The following is a 21,483-nucleotide window of genomic DNA, read 5'->3' on the forward strand; positions in this document are numbered from 1 at the left end:
CTAGGCTGCCCACGACAGCTGAAACAGAGCAGTACCTAGCCAATTGCTTTGCCATGGTATTTGTCATGCCCTCAATCTGGAGGCCATGCACTGCAAGCCGGTGTACGTGGACGAGACTGCCAAATATCAGTGCCACCAGCTTGCACCTACTGTACAGCCGAGGCTGTCCAAGCGAGCCACGAGGGGCTGGTACTTAAGCAGCTTCTCAACACACACAAATTTGATGATCGCTGACAAATTCAGTGGTAACAATAGCAACAACATGGTGGTAACAACAAAAGACACACACAGACAGTGTTTTTGATGAAATCAAAGGAAGTTAAGAAGCTGGACAATTTCCTGCACAAATGAATACACATTAGTGTATTCATTTGCTTCTTTTTTAATTTGCAGTCATTAAAGGTCAATGTCTCTACTGATGAAGGATAAAGATAACAGGACCTATCGCCTGAGGATTCATCAGTCTTCTTGATAGGGCCTCCTTGAAGCTGTCCTTAGCTTTGTGCGAAGCTAGCATACAGAGTACATTTTCATTCATTTTGATTTTCCATAGCGGTCACACTTTACTGTTGGCATATTGTGAATATCTGCAATGGGCATCATACATTATCATGAATCCCTGCAAGACATACAGTACCAGTCAAAAGTTTGGACACACCTCCTCATTCCAGGGTTTTTCTTTATTTGTACTATTTTCTACATTGTAGAATAACAGTGAAGACATCAAAACTATGAAATAACACAAATGGAATCATGTAGTAACCAAAAAAGTGTGAAACAAATCAGAAATATTTGAAATTCTTCAAAGTAGCCACCTTTTACCTTAATGACAGCTTTGCACACTCTATGTCAGTTTAACTATCTTAATTTCATCTTCATTCTCCACGAAGCACACGACAAAAGTGCCATGGTGTTTGATGCATTTGTACGCATCTCTCAGTGACTGCTCTTGTTGGGAGAGGCTCAAATTTATGCTGACCCTCTGCGAAGGGGATCCCACTTCTGACACCAATTTCAAGGTTCATCCAAACAGTGGTTTTAGGGAGGCCCTCCCCTCTGGCTGGTTTCCTTTCTGATTTGGTGGTTGGGGGATCCAGAGGACCATGTTTCCCTAATGGAACCCACATGGGATGACCACAAGCTACTTACCCCTGTTGTTTCTCTATCATGTGTTAGGCCGTTATGAAGGTGTTCTGCTGTGGGGAGAAAAAGAAACGGTTTGAAACAGCAACAAGGATATTTTTTCTTTCTCTTTCTTTCAATGCCTTCTACTACCACCATTATTAATGGGCTGTAAAAGGTCACTTTGGTCTCGGAGCGGCCGTTGGCGGTAGGGGTTTGTTTTCTCCCACACGGCACCCATCGGAGTTGGACTGAGCCAGAAACACTGTTGGGTTGGTGACAGAGAGTGCCATGGATAGGGCCTCCTAGGGGGAAGTGAAGAACTGAGCCGTATTGCCACTGGTTGGGTTGTCACTGAAGCTTTTGGACAGACTGAGATGACTTCAAGATAACTTGAAGTAGACCTGTAGGCTGTAGCTTGAACAGAGTTGAAGGATTTTTCTGTTCCCAATGTTGACATTTAGGTGGAAAGTATGGTAATGGATTACTCATTCGTGGTAGTGTGTTTCTATCAAGGTTAGGTTAAGGCGAGGGTTTGGGAGTAGTGAGGGTTCTATGATAGCGTCCCACATGCAGTTCTGTTTTTCCCCGTTGCAGAAGTTCTGTGACAACTAATATAGTCCTCTTGTCTACCCTCTAGAGATGTGGTCAGAGATGGCTAATATGCAGCTCAGTACGGTATGTGCTAGTCTTCTGCAAAAGTCTGAGAAAATACAGTGTGTATGGAATGTGTCATTTGTCATGGCTTGACAACTGGCAGCCATTGGAAATGGCTTGGCACCAGTTGGCCATAACATTTTTGTCTGTTTATGTACACAATGGCAAATCTCCAGGAATGATTCTTGACATAATCCATTTGTGATCCTATGGAAGCAAATATGAGTCAGGCTTTTCTGCTCTGAGGGCAAAGACAATTACTTGAAAGCTTTTGGTTATATGGATTGTAATCAGAGTATTGATTACAATGCTACTAGCATATTACTTTTCCCCGCTCGGTGTCATGTTGGAAAAAGTATATACAAAGAGTGTACAAAACATTAGGAACACTTGTTCTTTCCATGACATAGACTGATCAAATCAAATCAAATCAAATCAAATTTTATTTGTCACATACACATGGTTAGCAGATGTTAATGCGAGTGTAGCGAAATGCTTGTGCTTCTAGTTCCGACAATGCAGTAATAACGAGCAAGTAATCTAACTAACAATTCCAAAAAAACTACTGTCTTATACACAGTGTAAGGGGATAAAGAATATGTACATAAGGATATATGAATGAGTGATGGTACAGAGCAGCATAGGCAAGATACAGTAGATGATATCGAGTACAGTATATACATATGAGATAAGTATGTAAACCAAGTGGCATAGTTAAAGTGGCTAGTGATACATGTATTACATAAGGATGCAGTCGATGATATAGAGTACAGTATCAACGTATGCATATGAGATGAACAATGTAGGGTAAGTAACATTATATAAGGTAGCATTGTTTAAAGTGGCTAGTGATATATTTACATCATTTCCCATCAATTCCCATGATTAAAGTGGCTGGAGTAGAGTCAGTGTCATTGACAGTGTGTTGGCAGTAGCCACTCAATGTTAGTGGTGGCTGTTTAACAGTCTGATGGCCTTGAGATAGAAGCTGTTTTTCAGTCTCTCGGTCCCAGCTTTGATGCACCTGTACTGACCTCGCCTTCTGGATGACAGCGGGGTGAACAGGCAGTGGCTCGGGTGGTTGATGTCCTTGATGATCTTTATGGCCTTCCTGTAGCATCGGGTGGTGTAGGTGTCCTGGAGGGCAGGTAGTTAGCCCCCGGTGATGCGTTGTGCAGACCTCACTACCCTCTGGAGAGCCTTACGGTTGAGGGCGGTGCAGTTGCCATACCAGGCGGTGATACAGCCCGCCAGGATGCTCTCGATTGTGCATCTGTAGAAGTTTGTGAGTGCTTTTGGTGACAAGCCGAATTTCTTCAGCCTCCTGAGGTTGAAGAGGCGCTGCTGCGCCTTCCTCACGATGCTGTCTGTGTGAGTGGACCAATTCAGTTTGTCTGTGATGTGTATGCCGAGGAACTTAAAACTTGCTACCCTCTCCACTACTGTTCCATCGATGTGGATGGGGGTGTTCCCTCTGCTGTTTCCTGAAGTCCACAATCATCTCCTTAGTTTTGTTGACGTTGAGTGTGAGGTTATTTTCCTGACACCACACTCCGAGGGCCCTCACCTCCTCCCTGTAGGCCGTCTCGTCGTTGTTGGTAATCAAGCCTACCACTGTTGTGTCGTCCGCAAACTTGATGATTGAGTTGGAGGCGTGCATGGCCACGCAGTCGTGGGTGAACAGGGAGTACAGGAGAGGGCTCAGAACGCACCCTTGTGGGGCCCCAGTGTTGAGGATCAGCGGGGAGGAGATGTTGTTGCCTACCCTCACCACCTGGGGGCGGCCCGTCAGGAAGTCCAGTACCCAGTTGCACAGGGCGGGGTCGAGACCCAGGGTCTCGAGCTTGATGACGAGCTTGGAGGGTACTATGGTGTTGATGGCCGAGCTGTAGTCGATGAACAGCATTCTCACATAGGTATTCCTCTTGTCCAGATGGGTTAGGGCAGTGTGCAGTGTGGTTGAGATTGCATCGTCTGTGGACCTATTTGGGCGGTAAGCAAATTGGAGTGGGTCAAGGGTGTCAGGTAGGGTGGAGGTGATATGGTCCTTGACTAGTCTCTCAAAGCACTTCATGATGACGGATGTGAGTGCTACGGGCGGTAGTCGTTTAGCTCAGTTACCTTAGCTTTCTTGGGAACAGGAACAATGGTGGCCCTCTTGAAGCATGTGGGAACAGCAGACTGGTATAGGGATTGATTGAATATGTCCGTAAACACACCGGCCAGCTGGTCTGCGCATGCTCTGAGGGCGCGGCTGGGGATGCCGTCTGGGCCTGCAGCCTTGCGAGGGTTAACACGTTTAAATGTCTTACTCACTTCGGCTGCAGTGAAGGAGAGACCGCATGTTTCCGTTGCAGGCCGTGTCAGTGGCACTGTATTGTCCTCAAAGCGGGCAAAAAAGTTATTTAGTCTGCCTGGGAGCAAGACATCCTGGTCCGTGACTGGGCTGGGTTTCTTCCTGTAGTCCGTGATTGACTGTAGACCCTGCCACATGCCTCTTGTGTCTGAGCCGTTGAATTGAGATTCTACTTTGTCTCTGTACTGGCGCTTAGCTTGTTTGATAGCCTTGCGGAGGGAATAGCTGCACTGTTTGTATTCAGTCATGTTACCAGACACCTTGCCCTGATTAAAAGCAGTGGTTCGTGCCTTCAGTTTCACACGAATGCTGCCATCAATCCACGGTTTCTGGTTAGGGAATGTTTTAATCGTTGCTATGGGAACGACATCTTCAACGCACGTTCTAATGAACTCGCACACCGTATCAGCGTATTCGTCAATGTTGTTGTCTGACGCAATACGAAACATCTCCCAGTCCACGTGATGGAAGCAGTCTTGGAGTGTGGAGTCAGCTTGGTCGGACCAGCGTTGGACAGACCTCAGCGTGGGAGCTTCTTGTTTTAGTTTCTGTCTGTAGGCAGGGATCAACAAAATGGAGTCGTGGTCAGCTTTTCCGAAAGGGGGCGGGGCAGGGCCTTATATGCGTCGCGGAAGTTAGAGTAACAATGATCCAGGGTCTTTCCACCCCTGGTTGCGCAATCGATATGCTGATAAAATTTAGGGAGTCTTGTTTTCAGATTAGCCTTGTTAAAATCCCCAGCTACAATGAATGCAGCCTCCGGATAAATCGTTTCCAGTTTGCAGAGAGTTAAATAAAGTTCGTTCAGAGCCATCGATGTGTCTGCTTGGGGGGATATATACGGCTGTGATTATAATCGAAGAGAATTCTCTTGGTAGATAATGCGGTCTACATTTTGATTGTGAGGAATTCTAAATCAGGTGAACAGAAGGATTTGAGTTCCTGTATGTTTCTTTCATCACACCATGTCACGTTGGCCATAAGGCATACGCCCCCGCCCGTCTTCTTACCAGAAAGATGTTTGTTTCTGTCGGCGCGATGCGTGGAGAAACCCGCTGGCTGCACCGCTTCGGATTGCGTCTCTCCAGTTAGCCATGTTTCCGTGAAGCAGAGAACGTTACAGTCTCTGATGTCCCTCTGGAATGCTACCCTTGCTCGGATTTCATCAACCTTGTTGTCAAGAGACTGGACATTGGCAAGAAGAATGCTAGGGAGTGGTGCACGATGTGCCCGTCTCCGGAGTCTGACCAGAAGACCGCTTCGTTTCCCTCTTTTTCTGAGTCGGTTTTTTTTTGGTCGCTGCATGTGATCCACTCGGTTACACTGGTTGTAAGGCAGAACACAGGATCCGCATCGCGAAAAACATATTCTTGGTCGTACTGATGGTGAGTTGACGCTGATCTTATATTCAGTAGTTCTTCTCGGCTGTATGTAATGAAACCTAAGATGACCTGGGGTACTAGTGTAAGAAATAACACGTAAAAAAAAAAAAAAACTGCATAGTTTCCTAGGAACGCGAAGCGAGGCGGCCATCTCTGTCGGCGCCGGAAGTACAAGATCAGGTGAATCCAGGTGAAAGCTATGAGCCCTTATTGATGTCACCTGTTAAATCCACTTCAGTCAGTGTAGATGAAGGGGAGGAGACAGATTAAAGAGCCTTGAGACATGGATTGTGTATGTGTGCCATTCAGAGGGGGAACGAGCAAGACAAAATATTTAAGCACCTTTGAACGGGGTATGGTAGTAGCTACCATCCTCACCGGTTTGAGTGTGTCCACCACCCATAGGACATTCAGCTAACTTGACACAACTGCAGGAAGCATTGGAGTCAACATGGGCCAGCTGTTACAGTTTTCTTCCTGGGAAGTAGAGGAGGACCAAAATCCAGCTGTTTTGAGGGCAAAAGGGGGTGCAACTCAATATTAGGAAGGTATTCATAATGTTTTGTACATCCAGTGTATATCTGATGTCATCATAATGTTTCCCTATGGTTAGAATTAAGCACAAATGCATTTGAAACATATTTCTATAGGGTATGGTAATTTTAGTTTTAACTATACAGTGCATTCTTACAATGCCATTACATTGGCGTGACTAAAGTATGTGTTATCATTTCGCCATTTCCTTTCAAAACCTCCCTGCCCTCGCGTGATAACCATTGGCCATTTGTAGTTTTGCTGCCACTTAATGAAATAGTGGATAACAGAATGAACGAATGCATTTTTGTGTTAGCGTGGCTGCCACTGCCTATCCTATCAGATAATTAACTTTCACAAATACACTGCACCGACTACCGAGCAGAGAAAGCCTGCTGCACAATTAGAATGACTTATCTTTGCACACTACTATTTCCACAAATCGGAAAAACAAACAAACAATGTCAAATGTCGTACTTCTTGGCCAACCAATCTTCCGAACCCCTTATTTGTCACCCAACCAGCCCGCAAGTTCGCTTTTCAAACACAAATGAATGAATAATGTATTAATTGGAGATTCAAGTCTTTGACAGAAGCGATGTATTTTCCGTGTTATTTTGCTGCATTCAACAAGTCAAGACTAGATGTTTCAAATTCCAACAGGAGGGCCAATGTTTCCCCCTCCAACCTCTTTTCACTACTGATGGCCTCATGCCATCACTGGCACAATTCAATATGTATACGCCTCCTTCTGTTTGGTTTCCACCGCAAAGCAAGGTTTCTTTTCTTGTGTGCTGTTGCCACCGGGCCGGCGATCCGGTTCCATTTGTACAAAACCATCTGTTTGAGTGTGGCGTTTTTATTAAAGGTCCAGTGCAGTCAAAAACACGATTTCCTGTGTTTATATATACAGTATTTCCACATTATGAGGTTGGAATAATACTGTAAAAGACCGCCTGTTTTGGCCTGCCTGGTGAAATGACCAGGCGGTAAATTAGTTAATAGACCAATAAGAAAGAGATCTAAACCTCTTTGCCGATAACAGCTAGTTTTCAGTTTTCCCCTCCCCACTCTGACCACTCCCAGACAATACTTGCTCTTTGCAAAAAAGCTTATTTTTTTCCAATTTTAATTAAAAACAATCATAGTAAGGTACTTAATTGTTACCCAGAAATGATTTGATATTGAGATAAAAACAGCTTCATTGGACATTTAACCGTGAGACGGTGGCAGAAGGCAGCGGTTGGTGTGTGCGTGTGCGTGTGTCTTCGTGGGTAGACTATCCATAGGATGGTTTGCGCTGCCGACTCTTTCCACAGGACACTTTTTATCCCATATTTCAAACATGCTAAGAAACTCTGAGGAATAGGCTGTGGAGCACAATAACTATTATAGATTCATTTCAATAAGTGGGCATTGGAATGCAGAATAGAACTTGGAGCCTTGTCTTTATTTATAAGGCATAGGAAACTATATTGTGTATTAATTCCTATTTGGCTTATTTGACAAAAATAACTTAGTTTTAAGATCATTCATGGGGTTGATTTTCTACACTGACCACTGTAGCCCCGAGACACATTGCTGTAATCATAGAGCTTACTAAGTGGTACAGTGTCATTACGTAGATAGTCACATTTGCTTAATGAACGCTTCCAGGGACAGTCTTTTTCCCCTCTTCCTTCTGGAAGGTTTTAAAGGCGGAGAAACCATTAACTTTTCATGCCATCCGCACTCCTCTTTCCTCCCATTCCACAGTGCTCTTCCTCCCTCTCTCTCCCACATGCTAGAATATTCTCACACCTCCTCTCCACGTGCTACTTGGGAAAGTATAAAAATGTGTTTGTGTTTGTTTAGTTCTGTGTGTGGAGCATCCAGGGGAGGCATGTAGGACAGAGTACTGTAGTGTAAAGTACTGGCGAATGAAAGACGCCAGACTATTAATCTACTCTTTCTCTGAAGCGGTTGTATCTTTTGTACAGAGTGCCCCTAGAGCCCCAGAACTCAGACCTCACATAGCAGTCCCACAGAGCATGAGTAATGCAGCCTGTCTATGGCTAAGAAAAGTCCTATTGAATGTGTATGGGGTTGAAGGGGTGGAGGGGTTGAGATGAGTGCTGGTGGTTCATGTTTAGGTCGTGTCATATGATTTGGACTTAACCTATCAACTCCTAAAATATAATACAGTTATTGTATTTCTTATAATGTTGTTACGTTGTCCCCTTGCATTTGTTACTGAACTAATTTCACGTATTGTAATTCTCTGTGCTATACTTGAGAGCACGTAAGCAGTTGAGAGGCTCGTATTATTAACTACCTTAGGTATTGACGGAAGAGCGGTCTCCTCAACAGTACTGTACTAAACATCCACAGTGAATAAATGCACTATTCCGGATCCAGTAATTAACCGTCATTCGGGGGCATATCCCTTTTCAAGTAATCACTAATTGCAATAAGAATTTCAGTTCCATTTTAGGCGAGATAACCGATGAGCATGCAATGCAAATCAGTGAGCGTTTCTAATTAAGCCTTGCTTCCTCCCTCTCGCCTGGCCCTTTGTGAGCACACACAATGTTGTTTCTCCGTCAGCAACGAAAAGGCCGTTTGTTTCATCACTAATGTGCAGATGTAAAGCTGTTTTGTATTGCTCAAAAAATGCTTAACAGTTAGGAATGCCATGTGTGTTGTGTTTAGGGCGTTTGATGGTTGAGAATACTTAGCACCTCTGAACGTAATTTGTAAATTGAGTGCGCACCGATTTCACATGTAGAATTGCATAAAAAATATCGGCAGTCAGAACGATTGGCATACAAAACGCTAGATCCGTATGAGTATGAGCCTTTATGTAAACGTTTTCCTCCTTTGTCGAAGTGTGTGTGTGTGTGTGTGTGTGTGTGTGTGTGTGTGTGTGTGTGTGTGTGTGTTAGCTGTCCCCTCTTTTTTTCTAGGAAAGGGATTTATAAAATAGGATCATCGCTTTCATCATAAACAATGCAGAGAGAAGCTAGAGCTCCTGCAGATGCACACTCAAAAACATGACTTTGCACATCTATAGTAGTCTCTCTTGCCTTCATATTGCTCTTTGGACATTTATCTCAGGGAGTTTCCTGACCAAATGACCCGGCCAAGAAAATGTCTTGCCTCTAACTTGGGCCCAGAGTTTGTTCCCAGTCTGTTCACGTGGTCAGGATTAACTCCTGTTCCTTTTGATGACCCAATATCCAAGATGCATTATCTCTGATGCTTTAATCAGTTCCTTAGCAGTAAGAAAAAGGGATTTGTCCAAATCGCTAGCCTTCCTGCCATGTTCAAACACCACCAGCCTCTTGCCGCCATTACACCGCTTCCCTCCTCTTTCTTTGTGGCCAATCCGATTTTGTTCGACTGGGCAAAACTACGATCAGTCATCAATATTTCTGAACTGATACAGCGTGTCTTAAAGACATCAAACGAGGTTAATGGCGTCTTTAAACGTTCCCTTTCTTCCCTCGTGTGTCCAAACGGAGCGGGTATTTGTCAGAATGCCACCCAAATTGTTAGGATTAATTATAGCCAATGTTCCCTCTAAGCTGCACGCAGCTTCCCTGGGACTGCCGCACAGAAGAAATATCAGCCTGTGCAGAGAATCACGAGATTGAACTACACTCAACTTTCTAGAGTTTTCCCTGTTTGTTAACACTACCAATGTTTCCCTTTCCTGTGGGAATTGTGATCGAATCAACCCAATATTAGCCACTTTCAATGCAACATACCGAAACAAATCGAACTATGAAAGACTTAGTATGCAAAACTAACTATGCATGAGATTTTGTTGTAGGCAAAACGCATCTGAGTAGGATTCTATTGCATCGACTGGCAAGACTCAGGCCCGTACTCTACACAGACTGGTGTACCATAACCAATCAGAGCTGCAGTAGCCCTATATGCATATAGACCATTGCCATATATGGATCTCTGCCATTCACTTTGAACTGGGCTGTTTTTACAGCATGAGCGGTCATGCGCTTGTTTTGAGATCAAAGCAAGAGCTATATGTAGCAACATGTGTTCATATCCTTTGCTAGTTAGTGAGTTATTAGGACCGTTATTGATCATTTGTAGTCATCAATGGGGGAGGGATTGCTTCTTACAAGAGCACAAAACGCGTGCATTTTTTTGTCTTAAAGGAGCATTTTGAGACAGGCTTAAATTAGCTAAGCAGACAATAGGCAGAGGGTAGCATCATTTGCCTGATTCTCAGTATTAATGGTATGGGAATAATAATGCATTTTATTTTGTAAATTTGTTTCTTGCATCCAACAACACAACAACATTTTCAGTCAGGACAAGGACCTCATGGAATGGCCTACATTGAACACCACACATTGGCTGCTGCTATAGGCTTAACGCTATCTATTTCCATGTTAAAATGATAAGGGATGCATTTTCTCCATTGTTCTTGATAGTAGGCCACTCTGGTATGACTACATTATGATCAAATAGCCCCAGTAGCCAACTTGACCACTGTTAAAACTAACTTAAAACTTGTACAGCCTCAGTGTTCACAGTAAATGTGCTCCGGAAATTGCACAGATGTTTCACAACGTTCAGGTTTGCAACTCAGTAGACCTGAAATTTAGAGGGAACATTGATTATAGCCTTCCCCTTTCCTCACCTCACTTTCGCTCTGCGCACCCACCAAGGGCAAAATTCAGACACGGAAATGGGCCCTTTTACGCAAATGAAATTGAATATGTAACTCAGTATAATTTTTTAAATGGTGCGGTCCTGAACCGGGTGTCTAGTGTGGAAAAGAGGTCTGAACAGAAATGTGGGTTTATTAATGCACCCTTCTCGACCTCTTAATTCATACTCTTAAATGGTCTGGCAGTTAGAACACTACCTGTGGCGAAGGCTCAATAGCTTTGCCATTACGAGTGGAGTTGAAGCTCCGCTTTCAGATCATTTTGAAGAGAATGTCTCAGGGCTATGTTTGTCTGGACACTAAGCCAATTTCAAACAAACAGGCATTGAATGGAGACTTTTTGCCTGTCCCCCCCCCCCAAATAAAACAGAAGCACTCCCTGAGGAGAATTTGGCAAAAAATATAATAATTTCTTTCTTTCCATGAAGCTTTGAATATCCATTTGGTCACAAAGTTATGAACTGATATACTTTCTTCCAAATCAAATCAGTTTAAAAGCAGACTGACCTCCGGATGATTCCTATACTTTTGCCAAAATGACGTCCCTGTTGCATGCCGCCTCTGCAATTTCTATAGAAAGGATAGTTAAAAGGCAGTCCTAAATCACACAGCCCTAATACAATAATAAAGCAAAAGAATGGGGACTTCTTGCCAACTCCTCTCAAAGCACTAATACCGGGGTCTCCATTGAGCTAATAAGCATTGAGAAAGCAACGTATGATTTCTGTGCAGCAGCTGCCACTACAACAACGTCGGCCATATTTCGGGTTAATCTCCCATAATGCTCCACATCATCCCAACTTTTGATCCCGCTATGACCTCATTGGCGGATCAGACTATTACTTCATGTGAACTAGCTGGGGGAGGGGAGGAGTGGTTAAAATGGATGTGACCAAATGATTATAATGTGTTCTGGTGGAAACCTGTATAGATTAGAATAAAACCTTTACTACCTGCAATGTTTTATTTGTCTGCCCCCTTTGAGACATTAAGGCAATGACATAAAAAACATCACATTTAGCAGTACGAGGAATAAAGCTTGCAAAAAGGCTACACAGGAGGTGGTGAAGATCCTGCCATAGGTCACCTGCTCTGTTAAAAAAGTTCTCAAGCCCCCCTTTTAAGATCCAGCATTAAAAACCCACTGGCCAGTCGGGAGTCTCTCTGCTACACCCCCGGACACAGTGTTCCTAAGAGGAGTACAGGCTTTTCAGTTACCAAATTATTAATACTGTGTCTACCCTGGTTAAATTGAAAAAGGGAGCAGGGGGATGCTTTGAAGCGTGGCTTTTTTTTCATTCAACTTAGTGAATACGTACAAGGTTATATAATGGCCCGCAGCAGAGTGGAATGGCGGTAGCATGGGCACAACACCACTAATGTTTTAGCTTGCACCGGGCTTTACACTTTTCATTTGTTTGTGGGCGACAGCTTAGCAGCGGATTAGCAGAGCTAGCCTCAATAATTTAGGTTGATTTAAGGGGAGCCCAGCGAAGAAGCTACCGAGGCACCTTTCCAAAGTGGTGACAGGGGATAGCGAGGTGTGAGATTGTTCGGGTTTTGTTGCCATCATCCCCTCCTATAATATTCTGACCATAGATCGACAAGGACCAAATTTGTTTTTGTTTTTAACTCTAAAGCAATTATTCCCCTTGTTGTACCCATTGGCCATAAGCTCTTAAGTAGGGATTTTTTTTAGACACCCAAATGGCATTAGTAACAGATTTTATGACAGCACACTATTTGATGTCACCCTCGTCTTGACGGATACTTTCTAAACTAAGATGCAGTGCAGTCTCTACGTATTGCACAGTTATGGGGTGGCAGGGTAGCCTAGTGGTTAGAGTGTTAGACTAGTAACCTGAAGGTTGCTAGTTCAAACTCTCGAGCTGACAAGTTACAAATCTGTCGTTCTGCCCCTGAACAGGCAGTTAACCCACTGTTCCTAGGCCGTCATTGAAAATAAGAATTTGTTCTTAACTGACTTGCCTAGTTAAATAAAGGTTAAAAAAAAATCCCTTTGGTTTCTATTGTTCTCTACATCTAAATGTACATTTTGACAATAGCCAGTAGCAAAGGCACTCCCGCATCAACGTCTGCCTCTCTCTTGAGATCTCCCTTTTCATTCAATGAGCATAACAACAGATCGTAGCATGTTTAAAAAGTGACAGAAGTAGTTAGAAGACACTGGATCTGACACTGAGTCAGATACAGTATGTTCTGCTCCCCCCTTACTCCCCAATGGTAAAGGTTAGGGTAATCTGATCCTAGATCTGTGGTGATCTTCCTCAATACCTGCGTCAACATATCCCCGTCAACAAATCCCCACAAAAAGCTGTTGTGCGTCACAGCCAGACTTGAATAGGGGTTTGATCATGATATCTGGCGCCCTTGTCTGTGAAAACACCATTTCTTCCATGTCACGCCTCAATCATTCCCCATTGTGAGATGACTATTCGCCTCCCTCTCACCTCCATTGCGAATCCCCATTCGTGTCATCATAGTCCATCAAAGCCCACGCAGGGAGAGGCGTTGAGACGTAATAGATGGCCCCCCGAGCAAACAGCCCAACAGCATATCAATTACCCATCCAGCCCTGTTCAGCCAGACGCCACGATGCAACCATTCCCCAGCCCAGCAGACAATAAGATACTGTACAACGCATATATTACGCCATCTTTTCTGTCACTTACAAATTGTGTGCTGTAGACCCGGCAGCACACCTGTGTGTGTGTGTGTGTGTGTGTGTGTGTTTGGTGATTTCCTAGTCGCCTTTGACAATGGAGAGCCATCTGCCAGCCTGTTGTTGTTGTGCCCTTTTCATTGCAGGCAACATGTCTCATGTCACTTCTCTATAAACCCTTCAGGTTCATTTGTTCAGTTTCAGTACTGCTGACGATCTCACACACACACACACACACACACACACACACACACACACACACACACACACACACACACACACACACACACACACACACACACACACACACTCACTCACAGCAGAAGTGATTCAGCCGCTCCTGGTATTATTGCAGCTGTGTGGCCCCTAATGACCACTGAAGTGATCAAATAAAAGGAAAACAGTTGTTCGGCACAGGGACAGATGGAGTCATACCTCATATCCCATCTTGCTTCTCAGGCTGAGGTGGTATGTCTCACGGCCTGCCTTGGTAGACTATCCTATAGTCTCAGCAGCTGACTGGCGAACTTAAGCTATTAAAACCCTAACGTTGCATTTTTACATAAAAGAGGACAGATGAAAAATGAACATGTGTAATGGTCATAACAATGATCATGATGATAATGATGTTATCATTTTAATCCTCTTAGGATTTCACCTCCACTTCTGAGAGCGATGACTTCTTCTTTATGGTGCAATCGCTTTCATGTGTAGCAGTGATGGGGAAAAAATTGATACAGTTACATATCGCTTTATTATTTTGGACGATGTCATATCGATACTTTGTAAAAAAAAGATATTTGTGAAAAATATATTTCGATTTTTGTTATATTTTTGCTAGGTAGTGATAGCTAGCGCTAGTCGGCTATACATGCGCCAAAACGCAGATATTTTTCATCCTATAGCTTAGTTCTCCATCTTCTTTTTAAATAGTGAGCCGATATGTTTTCAGCACTTTATTTCCATGACTGATCAAAACAAACTTTTGAATTTTCTCATGCTCTCTCTTCTCTCTGCAGCAGACATGTAGTGAGCAATATGTTTGGAGCATCAAATTGCAATAAAATCACAGTATTAAATCCCAATACATATAAAATCAGGAGAATCGCAATACAAATTGTATCCTAAGTATTGTAACAAATCGTATCATGAGGTCCCTGGCAATTCCCAACCCTAATGTGTTGTGTGTCCATTGGGCCATGCGTGTACATGTCCAATACATTTATTCCTTGTAAAATAGGGGTTTCCTTGGACAGATCAACAATAAATCAACTGATTCATTTTGTAGAATTAGATGTTTAATTAAACAATATCCCCAGATAACATGGGTACGAGGTGCTGATCATGAGCAAAGTTAAAAAGGTAGGGATTTACAGTTCTTAAAACTACACTTCTCTGACTCTTGTGACAATGGAAATGTAAAACAAACAATATCATATAGTGTGAAATTCCATCAACTGTCAATTTCTCATGGCTGTCCACACATGCCATGGTCGGACAAAGAAAACACTGTTCCTATCTCCTATTCTCACTGTCCTCCCCTGCATGTTTTACATTTCTGTCCCTTATTGCCTTTACACTTGACTAGTTGTGCTGAATCGCGAGCACCAATTAGGGCTTAGAAAACCCTCGCATGGCCAATCAGATCCTTGCCAGAGCTCTTATCAAGAACGGTTCTCATTTACGCGGGATACAATCCCCAATGCCAAGTGGGTGGTTTTCCAGGGATAAAAAAATGTGAGATAGCAATATGTTCTCCACACACTGTTAGACAAGTCTGTGTGGTCATGGCTGTTATGTGGGATAGTTATTCAAAAGTTGTTTTATTCTATAACAAGGGTTATAAAATCTTCTTCCAGCCCTCCTCCTGGACAGTCTACTGTCTGTACATCCTTTTGTTCCAATATTGTTCTAGTATACCTATTTCTACCACTAGATGCTCATTAGTACCTTGCCAATAGCTATCCAGAAGGATGTTTGGCCACACCTGTTCTGGAACATTCTGAGTTGGGGGGCAGAGCTGGTTAGAGCTTCTCTTCTCTTTTTTGGGAGGCGAGCTCAGTCCAATTTCAGCGTTAACGTTAGCATGCCAGCTGCAAAGACCCATGTTGAGCATCAATCATTACCTGCCTTCTGTTTCTCTGTAATGTTTGGAAAAAGTTGGGCTCGGTCATTAGAGACAAAATGGGGGTCAAGGGGCCACGAGATGTATGTCCCGTAAAACAGCACATACACTTAATGCACTGTGTGTTATGAAACAGCTTGCCTAGACGGATGTGGGTAGGAGCGTTGAATTATTTGTATATATATTTAATATGACCGTCTCACAGTGACCTTTTGTGTCACTAACGTTGAGGATACTAGTAACTCATGTTCATACACAACAAGAGTGGAAAATAGTTACTGTGCAATTTTGTAGAGTGGGCTAAACATATGTAGCTTAGACAACTTTGCAACTGTTTCTCTTGCCAATGATTGCTAAATGGCATGATTCACTACTAATATTGTGCAACTATAGGAAGCACCAGCAAAGTAATGTGACAACAAATAAATAACTTGTTATCCAATCTTATCCCCAATAACAAACATAAAGTACCTTTAAAAATGAATTTAAAGAGTTTCATTCCAAAACACTAGATATCAATTTTCAGAAATATTGGTCAATTAGCTTTTATTTTTTAAAGAAATGAAAATGATTGGTGTGATTTTTCACTATCTAATGGGCATGGGGTTGGTCAATGATAGACATGTATTTGTTTAAAATCTATCACTTGATGGTTTCATTTCAGAGACAATTAATCATGTTTTTTTGCTAAATGTAGTACTGCTAGGTTTTACACAGTCAAATGTAACAAGAAAAAAAGACACTTTAATAAAGAACTGTACAAGAACAACAAATGATACATTTCTGACATGTATATATATATATGGATTTGGAGAGTCTTTGGTGTCTCACAGGTCGACATGTGTATATATAATATATATATATATATATATATATATATATATATATATATATATATATATATGGATTTGGAGAGTCTTTGGTATCTCAGGCATGTATATATATATATATATATATATATATATATATATATATATATATATGGAGGAATATATATATATATAATAATGACTTACAGTTAGTGCATTCATCTTAAGATAGCTAGGTGAGACAACCACATATCACAGTGAAATATACTGGAGACGAACATTCCTTTCCAGCTAAACAATGGATATATATATCGTTCAAACATTCAGCAGACATGTCATCCAACATACAGTGCCTTGCGAAAGTATTCGACCCCCTTGAACTTTGCGACCTTTTGCCACATTTCAGGCTTCAAACATAAAGATATAAAACTGTATTTTTTTGTGAAGAATCAACAACAAGTGGGACACAATCATGAAGTGGAATGACATTTATTGGATATTTCAAACTTTTTTTAACAAATCAAAAACTGAAAAATTGGGCGTGCAAAATTATTCAGCCCCTTTACTTTCAGTGCAGCAAACTCTCTCCAGAAGTTCAGTGAGGATCTCTGAATGATCCAATGTTGACCTAAATGACTAATGATGATAAATACAATCCACCTGTGTGTAATCGAGTCTCCGTATAAATGCACCTGCTCTGTGATAGTCTCAGAGGTCCGTTAAAAGCGCAGAGAGCATCATGAAGAACAAGGAACACACCAGGCAGGTCCGAGATACTGTTGTGAAGAAGTTTAAAGCCGGATTTGGATACAAAAAGATTTCCCAAGCTTTAAACATCCCAAGGAGCACTGTGAAAGCGATAATATTGAAATGGAAGGAGTATCAGACCACTGCAAATCTACCAAGACCTGGCCGTCCCTCTAAACTTTCAGCTCATACAAGGAGAAGACTGATCAGAGATGCAGCCAAGAGGTCCATGATCACTCTGGATGAACTGCAGAGATCTACAGCTGAGGTGGGAGACTCTGTCCATAGGACAACAATCAGTCGTATATTGCACAAATCTGGCCTTTATGGAAGAGTGGCAAGAAGAAAGCCATTTCTTAAAGATATCCATAAAAAGTGTTGTTTAAAGTTTGCCACAAGCCACCTGGGAGACACACCAAACATGTGGAAGAAGGTGCTCTGGTCAGATGAAACCAAAATTGAACTTTTTGGCAACAATGCAAAACGTTATGTTTGGCGTAAAAGCAACACAGCTCATCACCCTGAACACACCATCCCCACTGTCAAACATGGTGGTGGCAGCATCATGGTTTGGGCCTGCTTTTCTTCAGCAGGGACAGGGAAGATGGTTCAAATTGATGGGAAGATGGATGGAGCCAAATACAGGACCATTCTGGAAGAAAACCTGATGGAGTCTGCAAAAGACCTGAGACTGGGACGGAGATTTGTCTTCCAACAAGACAATGATCCAAAACATAAAGCAAAATCTACAATGGAATGGTTCAAAAATAAACATATCCAGGTGTTAGAATGGCCAAGTCAAAGTCCAGACCTGAATCCAATCGAGAATCTGTGGAAAGAACTGAAAACTGCTGTTCACAAATGCTCCTCATCCAACCTCACTGAGCTCGAGCTGTTTTTCAAGGAGGAATGGGAAAAAATGTCAGTCTCTCGATGTGCAAAACTGATAGAGACATACCCCAAGCGACTTACAGCTGTAATCACAGCAAAAGGTGGCGCTACAAAGTATTAACTTAAGGGGGCTGAATAATTTTGCACGCCCAATTTTTCAGTTTTTGATTTGTTAAAAAAGTTTGAAATATCCAATAAATGTCGTTCCACTTCATGATTGTGTCCCACTTGTTGTTGATTCTTCACAAAAAAATACAGTTTTATATCTTTATGTTTGAAGCCTGAATTGTGGCAAAAGGTCGCAAAGTTCAAGGGGGCCGAATACTTTCGCAAGGCACTGTATGTCAGGTAGTGCCACACCCCTTGACTTTTTCCACATTTTGTTGTGTTACAAAGTGGGGTTAAAATGGTTTTAATTGTCATATTTTTGTCGAAGATATACACAGAATACTCTGTAATGTCAAAGTGGACAACTATTTTCAGGTCTTGCCATAGATTTTCAAGCAGATTTAAGCCAAAACTGTAACTCGGCCAGTCAGGAGCATTCACTGTCTTCTTGGTAAGAAACTCAAGTGTAGATTTGGCCTTGCGTTATACGTTATTGTCCTGCTGAAAGGGCTTACTCTGTGAACTTATTTTTAGAAACAAACATTGAATATCCCTTTGAGCATGGCAAAGTTATTGTTATTATTGACACTTTGGATGATGTATCAATACACCCAGATACAATACAAAGATACAGGCGTCCTTCATAACTCAGTTGCCAGAGAGGAAGGAAATCGCTCAGGGATTTCACCATGAGGTCAATGGTGACTTTAAAAACTGTATGTAACTTTAAAAAGTTACATAGTTTAATGCCTGTGACAGGAGAAATCTGAGGATGGATCAACAACATTGTAGTTACTCCACAATACTAACCTAATGGACAGAGTGAAAGAAGGAAGCCTGTACATAACATGCATCCTGTTTGCAACAAGGCACTAAAGTAATACTGCAAAGAATGTGGCAAAGCAATTAACTTTTTGTCATGAATATAAAATGTTATGTTCAATCCAATACAAGACATTACTCTGTACCACTCTCCATATTTTCAAGTATCATTTTATGGGTATGCTTGTAATTGTTAAGGACTGGGGAGTTTTTCAAATGGATCTAAGCACAGGCCAAATCCTAGAGGAAAACCTGGTTCAGTCTGCTTTCCACCAGACACTGGGAGATTAATCCACCTTTCAGTGGGATAATAACCTAAAACGCAAGGCAAAATCTACACTGGATTTGCTTACCAAGAAGATAGTGAATGTTCCTCATGGGCTGAGTTAGACTTTTGAATTAAATCGGCTTGGAAATCTATGGCAAGACCTGAAAACAGTTGTCTAGCAATGATCAACAACCGATTTGACAGAGCTTGAAGAATTTTGAAAAGAATCATGAGCAAATGTTGCACAGTCCAGGTGTGGAATGCTCTTAGAGACTTAACCAGAAGGACTCACAGCTGTAATCGCTTCCAGAGGTGGTTCTAACATTAAGTGTCTATACGGTATTGTACTCTAAATTGATGACTTGATTTACAACACCTGCCATAATATGGACATGGTCATTTACCAAATAGGGCTGTCTTCTGTATAACACCCATACCTTGTCATAGCAAAACTGATAGGCTCAAACACATTTAAGAAGGAAAGAAATTCCACAAATTTACTTTTAACACCTGTTCATTAAAATTCATTCCATGTGACTACCTCATGAAGCTGGTTGAGAGAATGCCAAGAGTGTGCAAAGCTGTCATCAAGGCAAAGGGTCGCTACTTTCAAGAATCTCAAATATAACATATATTTTGATTTCTATAACACTTTTTTGGGTACAACATGATTCCATTTGTGTTATTTCATAGTTTTGATGTCTTCACTAGTATTCAACAATGTAGAAAATAGTAAAGAAATTAAGAAAAACCCTTGAATAATTAGGTGTGTCCAAGCTTTTGACTGGTACTGTATATATTCCTACTTCTCTTGATTGCATAATTTTACAAGTACCAGATCTTATGTTTCCACTCACATTGAGAAGGCAATGCAGTCTCCAAACGGAGTCTGGCTTGACCTCCAAAGACAATCCTCTTAGCGATAACATGCAAGTGCTGAAATCTGCAACTTTGTGACTTTCTGGTCTTGGCGCGTTCATAAGGAAGATAAATCGCTTGCTGTCTGCAACGATTAGCACCTTCGATAACTATTTATGTCCCCTCTCTCTCTCTCTCCCTCCCTCTCTCTCCAGCACCACCAAAGTTTTTGAGAACCCCCAATGACCAAACGGGCGTGCAAGGAGGCGTGGCATCATTCATCTGCCAAGCAACGGGAGACCCACGCCCCAAGATAGTTTGGAACAAGAAGGGGAAGAAAGTCAGCAACCAGAGATTTGAGGTATTAGGTCTATTGTTCTGATGTAAAATGCTCGACAAAACGGGAATGCTCAACAGTGATTTTGGTACCCCCATCCCCCCCTCCCGTCCCTCTCCAAACCCCTAACACATAATCCATCCCCCCGATCTCCCAAATCACACGCCCGCCTTTGCCACCACGCATGAGCAGGCTTTAATAATCATGCTGGCCCAGCCATCTAACTAACATGCATGAGATTTAATGAGCAAGTACACAGCGATCTGGGACATATTTGTAATTAAAGAAATATAGAAAGAATGATGGGGAGTGAAAAAAAGAAAAGGGGGAAGAAATGGTGTGACCCAGATACCTATATTAACATCATGCTGCATTTAGCTGCTTATGCAAAACGAGTGAGAAGTATCTCTGTAGTTCAAAGGTCTTTTGCTTCGTGGCATCTTTATCTAAATGCATGTCCCCCTCCCTGTTTTGTTTGGCTGCAAGCTTTGATTTGTCCTTCTCTTCAATCTCCATGACAAATAACACATCTTCTTCGAACACTGATAAGATTTCTATAAATTTCTGTGTCATTCCCTTTCGGAGTGTATCATAGTGTGATATGAACAAACACCTTCCTCTCTCCTTGCCATACTACTACTCAGCAGTAATGGGTTATCTGGATTTGGAGAGTCTTTGGCGTCTCACAGGTCGGGCAGGAATCGAATCTTATCAGAGTTCATCACATTTGTGCCGCTGCACGTACTGAATGCTAATGCACTAGCTCGCTAACTCACCCATCGCCGCTGCGAGGCTTGCTTGCCACGCCCTTATTCCCCCATTCACTCACGCGGCCGGCTCCTCATCCCTAACAAAGCCCATTTCCCTTTACAAAAACACTGAGACTTTCTCAACCCAATTTTCTTTCTCTTTGAGTTTGAAATGGGAAAGGGAGCACTTTTACTTACCATCATCACGCGCTCTTGCAATGATTGCCCGAATGTGCCCTTGTCGCTTGGCCACTGAACCGTCAAGGTGTTTTGTTCAACTAACACATGAAATGATATGCTCTGAACTGTACCAGTGAGTTGAGGCCGGCGTTTCAGCGTGTGTGTTTGTGCTTG

General features: G+C 42.3%; 1 protein-coding gene across 32 annotated transcripts in view; it reads left to right on the plus strand.

The window, feature by feature from the left end:
• The window catches only part of LOC112259973 (receptor-type tyrosine-protein phosphatase delta), a 600,208-nt gene that overhangs the window by 465,601 nt on the left and 113,124 nt on the right, over nt 1–21,483 (plus strand). For all 32 annotated transcript variants that reach the window (XM_024434700.2, XM_042328371.1, XM_042328363.1 and 29 more), the window contains one exon: nt 20,259–20,404. In XM_024434700.2, the coding sequence (XP_024290468.1) occupies nt 20,259–20,404 (146 nt within the window). The remainder of the gene's footprint in view (nt 1–20,258; nt 20,405–21,483) is intronic.

This window comes from Oncorhynchus tshawytscha, linkage group LG10, assembly GCF_018296145.1.
Source record: "Oncorhynchus tshawytscha isolate Ot180627B linkage group LG10, Otsh_v2.0, whole genome shotgun sequence".
Taxonomy (NCBI): Eukaryota; Metazoa; Chordata; class Actinopteri; order Salmoniformes; family Salmonidae; genus Oncorhynchus; species Oncorhynchus tshawytscha.